The 7,507-nt window shown below is 30.6% G+C and overlaps 1 protein-coding gene across 1 annotated transcript; it reads left to right on the forward strand.

The window, feature by feature from the left end:
* Positions 1-673: 673 nt before the first annotated feature.
* LOC136223091 (transcription factor MYB46) lies at positions 674-6,742 on the forward strand. Its single transcript, XM_066010893.1, has 2 exons — positions 674-1,103; positions 5,760-6,742. Exons 1-2 carry the CDS (start codon positions 802-804, stop codon positions 6,400-6,402), a joined length of 945 nt encoding a protein of 314 aa, XP_065866965.1. The 5' UTR covers positions 674-801; the 3' UTR covers positions 6,403-6,742.
* Positions 6,743-7,507: the final 765 nt, after the last annotated feature.

The following is a 7,507-nucleotide window of genomic DNA, read 5'->3' on the forward strand; positions in this document are numbered from 1 at the left end:
TGGAGAAATTATTCATCAAATTGTTTTCTCGGTCATGAATTTTGTAACTAAAAAATATAATTAAAAATAATAAAGGAGAATGAGGTTAATAATGATTAAAAATGATATTTAATATTGATATTTTTAAAGGAGAATGAGGTTTAAGGAAAAAAATTAAAATGAGATAAAAAGAGAAGAGAGGGAGATTTTAACACAAGACCACTTGGATGTAGAGATGCCTTTAATTATCACTACAACCAACTATGCAAACTTAGTTTCATGTTATATAATTACATTTTACGTTATAAGTATTAATTTTAACTATTTTAGAGGGGCTTCTCGAGATTGAACCACTATTCGTCAATGGTGTTCCGGAGGGCGGAGGGTCGGGAGACCCTCCCTTACCCCCCTAGATCCGCCCAAAAATGTTGTAATACAATCCATATATAGAATATTAGAAAAATACATACATATATATGTATGATTACCTTGTGAGTGAAGTAAAATAGAATAGACAAAGATGAAGGAGTCAAAGACAAGACGACCACCAATCTCAATCCTTCTTCTAAGGTCCCTCTCCAAACCGTTTTCTACTTAGACCCATCAACCAACCCCTTTCTCTCTCTCCTCTCTCTTTTTCCTATATTCTAAGCAAACCCCACACTACTCATAATCATCATCATTCCCACTCTCTCAAGCCTCCTCCTCCTCTTCCTCTCTCTTTCTCTCCCTTATTTCTATAAAATTCTAACTTCACCTACATCAAATCAGTTAGGGGACAGACAGACAGATAAGATACCTTAATTTGAGGATTTTCTGAAAATGAGGAAGCCTGAGGTGTGTGGAGGGAAGAATAACAACAACGGCAACAACAATAACAATGTTAACGGCAAGCTCCGAAAGGGACTGTGGTCGCCGGAGGAAGATGATAAGCTTATGAACTATATGGTGAATAATGGACAGGGTTGTTGGAGTGATGTAGCGAGAAATGCTGGCTTGCAGAGATGTGGAAAAAGCTGCCGTTTAAGGTGGATTAATTATCTTAGACCTGATCTTAAGAGAGGTGCTTTTTCACCTCAGGAAGAAGACCTTATTATCCATTTGCATTCCCTTCTTGGTAACAGGTAATGTCTTTCTTGCCTTCTTTTTCTTTTTTATGCCGGATTATCGGTTCGAGGCTTATTAAACACTGCTTAAAAAGGGTTTCTATGACGCATTAGTCTAGCACTGCTTAGATGCTGGTGTGACCGCATCTAAGCGGTGCTAGATTGGTCCGGAATCATAGTAGAAACTTTCTTGTTTAAGTATATTTCAATGAATCATTTAGCCCATAACTGTAAGCTAATAGATAAGTTATAAAGAATGGCATTTATGCATTTGCATTCCCTTGGTAACAGGGAGATGTCTTTGTTGGTTAACCGATTCCAGGTTTACTGTTAAAATTAGAACTCGAAACCTAGCGAAACTAAAAATAACTCGTTCTATTCGAACTAAATTTGGTCCGAACTCATTTCAAGAAGATATCTTGAAAGGAAAGATTAGTTCACAATTATAAATGACTCATGACAATCAAAACAAAAATTTAAGCGGATAGTTATGATTTAATAATAGTTTTTATAATAAAATAACTATTATTGGACTTTAATTATAAGCTTTTGAATTTTTTTTTATATGAAAATGTTTTAGTTTATTTGATTTCATGATATGATATCAAAGTATTTTATACTAGCGTAGTGGAGGTTCAAATGTGTCAGAGATTAATATAAAAACTATTACTAAAAGAACATTACTACGATATGAAATTTGTATATAAGAATAGTCCAATAATAGACATTCATAGGAGACTCTGAAACTATTTTAAATTTTGACCTAACTCACCCTAAAAACACACTTAAAAGAGTAAGATTATCTCACACCAGTCGTGTTTACATGGACCCTAATGACACACGGTGAATTTGGTCATTCACCATTAGATGTATGCTGATTAAAATCATAAGGTGGAGATTCAAAGTATCCCAAGGTTTAGATTTAAGCAGCTTACATCAAACGGTGAATGACCAAATTCACATGGTCATTAGGGTCCATGTGAAAAATACTGTATCTCACACTACCTTCATAGAAAACCAATATGAATTACTTAACAGGATTAATCTAACATTAAAACCCTTTTCCACCAGAGTCAACTTTAATTTGTTGATGTCTACTTCTTATTAAACTATGTTAAATGTTTTTTTTACGCCTACGTATAATTAAGTAATACCTAAAAAAGAAGCCACCATGTTTTTTATGTATAGTATAGTGATCAAGTGTGCAAAATCTGTAATTGTTTTGCACAGGTATAAAGAGAGGAAGTTAATATATATATATATATATATATATATATATATATATATGTTTTTTTTTATGAAAACGAAACTTGTATTAAAGCACAAACTATGTACAATCATTCTTTATTCAGAATGATAAATTAAAACACAAGTAGGAAAATCTTCAATACAGAATTTCCAAACGAGAAAGAGAATTAGTCCGTAAACATTTTATTTCTAATTAAAATTAGGGTTAATTACAATTAGATACTTTGTGGTTACACAGATTTGCAGATAGGTATCTGTGGTATTTTTTGTTACAAACACAACTCTGTGGTTTGTAAAATTTTTATTTTTTTTACTTTGTCAAATTTGGCCGATAACAACCTCAAAATGAAAATTTTCAAGAATTAAACTTGTTTAATATCATATTCACTATGAAACCATATTTTTAATTTTTCAAAATCATCATTTTTGGATTTTCCCCTCTTATAAAAAAACAACACCTAAATGATTAAACCTAAAAAGTTGAAGAATTAAAGTTGCTTAAAATATTATTTAACTCTTGAAAATTTTCGTGTTGATATCGTTATCGGTCAAATTTGATAAATAAAAAATAAAATTTTTGCAAACCACAAAGTTGCGTTCGTAACGAAAAATTTCACATGTAGCCATCTACAAACTGTGTAACCAGATCGCATCTACTTATAATTAACCCTAGAATTTATGAAGTATATTAGAATTTTAAACTTAAAATCTTTAAATTTAAATAACATGATATCCTTAATCACTGAAGTCTAATAACTTTAGTTTATAATAATAAAAAATTATATTAGTCTTTCTTTGAACAGTTTAATTAATGATAATTTGCACAGTGACATTTTGAGACAGGTACACATGCAACATAACTTAAGTTGATGGCAAGCATGATTTCTTATGTTAATTAAAATTTACAAATGAAGAGAAGGGTGGAAGGTTCCCATCAATTCATTTTAATATACAGTTGTTTTAATTTTACTATTATCTAAGACATAACAATTAATTTTAATATCAGAAATTAATTGATTTTAAAATTTTAAATTTATAAATAAAGTTCAAAAATAATTTTTACTATTATCTTTACAAAAAAAATATATCATATATTTTATTTACAAAATTGAAGTCATGTAAAAATATATATTTCTTGTGATTGAATTTTTTGACTATATATATATATATATATATTACAAAAATGGAGTATTGATTTTTTATTTTTGTGACAAGTTGGAGTATTGAATTTAAATCTTATAATTACTTAAATATTACTTAAAGATGATAAGTCATGTTGAAGAATTGTGTGCCACATATTCAATTTAAAGTGAATACTAATTAATTGATATCTAAATATAACTTTTTCTAAAATTTAAAAGTTACGTTTGACTAATAATTTTCTTTGATTTAAATAATTGAACTCGTATAGAAATTATATAATAAAAAATTTGTAATAACAGAAGGTTTAAATTGTGGCTCAAACCATAAAATAATCAAACATGTATTCAGGTCCTTGTCCCTATAATTATTAATCAATTGACCAATTGACTAATTAAGATATATATCATTAATTAGATGCACTTTTATTTTATTTTATAAATTTTATTTTAGTTTTTGATAGAAATTTATTTTTCTAAAGAGAGAAAAATTATGAGATGAACTTAATTAAATTCAATTACAGAAGGTGTTTGGTTACTCCATTTTCTCTTCATGTTTGGCTTTTTATTTTAAAAAAGAGATTTTGGGGTCTGTTTGGTTTATCTGTTGTTTGTTGTTATGGTTTGTTGTTGGAAAAAATTTGCTTTCCCAAAAAGCATAGATTCTTTGCTTTCGAAAAGAGCTACTTTTTCATATATAAAAGACAAAACAGAATACCTAAAAATGTCATTTTGAAATCAAAAAGACAGATATGAGTATAAAAATGAGCAATCAAACATCCCTAAGTGATTACAAACTTTTTACCGCTTAAATCAACCTTAATTGATATCATATATATAGTGACTTACATGAAAATGGAAAAGAATTAATATAGAATATAATTGTAAGATGTTAGTCCCTATCATGCACAATTGTTGTCCAAAACAAACTGTTATGTACGAGGAATAACATTTTAGTTTTGGATTTAACAATAGGAGAAACTCTAAAAAAACAAAAAGCTTTTGTAATAATTATTTTTGACATTTGCAAGGTATCATATTTGAAAGAATTTAACTTGTATTTAGTCAACTATAGGTACATATTTCCATCATTAGACATTTCATATATAAAGAGATTCGAATCTTGTTATGTAGAACAATATCCATTATTAAAAAATAATCGAACCGAGGTGCGGAGATAGGGGCACGGAGGGGTTAGACCTCAATCTTCAACTACCGAAACTGCTCCTATTATGGATGGTTTCGGCCCTTCCGTCCCCTAGAACTACCTTTAATATGGATGATTTCGACTCCTCTATTTCCGACAAATTAAGGTTGGAGTGATTCATTAGCTTAATGAGTTTGTATTTAATTACAAAATCCAATTTTATTAATATATGATACGTGATAAATTTTTCTAAGTCTATTTAAAACAATCAAATCTTATTTTTGTAGTCCAAATCTAGTTTAATTTTGAGAAGTTTTACCGTGGTACGAAAAAATTAATTAGTGACCACTCCGATAATAACATATATACACACGTAAAAAGATTGAGCGAGCTTAATTTTAGCAAAAAATAAAAAAATAAAAAAATAACACGTAGGTGTAAAATTGGCCTCCCATCGGATCAATCTTGTATTCGCCACTGCTCACGTGCACGTTTATAAACATATAACTGAGTCTGCTTGCGAGCTTTCGAGCTAAGTTTCGCCGTGCTCAAACTCGGCTTGTCGAATTTTATAGAACCAAACGTCAGAGCTGCCCATGCGTGGTTTGGCTCATTTAGAGCCCTAAAGCTAGACAGAAGTAATGTGAAAGTTTACAACTAAATATTTATGGACGACCAAAGATTAGACTAGATTGTTTTGACAACATATTGAAACTTAAGTCTAACTCCATTCTGCAGTACCTTAAAAGGAAAGCATTATGTGGTACAGTCTGGTCCGAGACCAATCTACAATTTTTCCATAAATCTGAATAGAAACTTTACTTAAATCTGAATAATTCATTGTTCATATTCAATATCAAAGCTTCCATACAAATCATGCATTATTTTATAGTACATGTCGATATTAAATGACCCGCGTTCTTTTTTAATCGATAAAATGTATTACTTTCGGTATACAGTAGAATTTTTACTAATCCGCATTTAGTGATGGAGTTAGAGAGGTATACATGCTCAAAAGGGATCGTTAGGGTTTGAAGTGCCGTAATTGCACTCCAGCCCGATCCTCTTCTCTGACTCCGTCACTGTATATATTAATTTAATTCATTAAAAATTTACTGATTTGATGTTTTCTGATCAAAGGTGGTCTCAAATCGCGGCACGGTTACCGGGCCGGACCGACAACGAAATCAAGAACTTCTGGAATTCAACAATAAAGAAAAGGCTAAAGAAATTATCCTCCTCCTCCTTCACAACCTCACCAAACACCAGCGATTCCTCTTCCGATCACCTAATCAATGAATTCACGGCGGTATCCACAGCGGCCGGAGCATCAGAATTCATCTCCAATCAACAACAACAATACATGATCAATAATAATAATAACAACAATAATATCCCAATCTTCATGGTTGATCCATTTTCCACCTTTGACATTAATGGCGGTGGCGGATTAATCCCAATTCCTCAGATAGGCGGCGGAGATTTACAGTACGGTGGCTGTTCACCGTTTCTTGGTGGTGAAAATATAATTGGATTAGATGGTTCAGAGCTTGGTGTTCCTCCTCTGGAAAGTGTAAGCATGGAGGAAAATCAATATGAGAGTAACAGTAAAAATATGTATTCTAGAATTAACAGTTGCAACTTCAACGGTAATAATGAGAATAATACGGTGGCCGGAGTTGGGAATTTCTGGCAAGGAGAAGAGTTGAAAGTTGGGGAGTGGGACTTGGAAGAGTTGATGAAAGATGTTTCATCCTTTCCTTTTCTTGATTTTTCAAGTTGATCATCACATTTTCAAGTTGTTAATCTTTTTTTTATAATTTTTTTCTTTTTTTTTTCAATTTTCGTTTATATATACAACACTTTTTTTTTTCTTGTAATAGAAAAGAAAGAATTCTTGTAAAGAGAAAAATAAAATATAGAAGAAATGAAGGAATTGTTTATTGCAAAATGTATTATTGAATAAATAAAAGAGTATAGGGATTAAGTTGGAAATTAACCAACTATTTAGGAGTTAGTTATATGGAACCCTTATATAAATTGAAGGCTTAAGTTTTTCTTCACTTTTGTAATTCATTTTTCTGAATTGTAATCTTCCTTTATCAATTCAATAATCAAGATGGTATCGGAGAAAAATTCAAGATCAACGAGTAATTTATTTCTTTCTCGTTAGTTTTTCTTCTTATTCTGCGATTAATAGAGTTTCTTTTTAGTTTATTCTTTTTTTCTTATGTTTTTAGTGATTCTAATTTTTTATATTTCTCGTTACAATGGTGAATTCAAGATTGAATGAATCTGTCTGTTCTTTGTGCGTTCTTCTGAGAATCCTTCTTTGATATTAGTAGATTTTGTGCTTATAGGATCGGTAAATTATCATACATGGAATCGGAGTATCAAAATGACACATATATCCAAGAACAAATTGAATTTTCTTGATGGTACTGTTGCAAAACCAGCAATTGGCAGTCCTACATTTGCTTTATGGAAAAGGCATAACAGTCTTTTACTTTATTGGATGAGAAATCTCTTTGTCCTTCTATTTCCAATAGCGTACTCTTGCTTGATACAACTCAAGAGTTCATAAATATTTAGAGAAAAGGTTCTCGAAAGGGAATATTTCGGAATGGTAGAGTTGCAAGGTGAAATCTATACAATTAAGAAAGGTTCTCAATCTGATACATATTATATTTTTATTGCTTTGCAAGTTTTGTAGGATGAGTACACAGCAGTGAACGCTCTACCAACATTACAAGAAAGTTGCTTTATGGCAACAAAATTTAGCAACAACAAAAAAAGTTGTTAAAAATGGCTTTAAAAACGAACATTTAGATCATTACCACAAATTGTCACTATAAATTTCTTCTCTCTCCTTCCAAAATTTTTGCCAA

Source organism: Euphorbia lathyris, chromosome 1, assembly GCF_963576675.1.
Source record: "Euphorbia lathyris chromosome 1, ddEupLath1.1, whole genome shotgun sequence".
Classification (NCBI taxonomy): domain Eukaryota; kingdom Viridiplantae; phylum Streptophyta; class Magnoliopsida; order Malpighiales; family Euphorbiaceae; genus Euphorbia; species Euphorbia lathyris.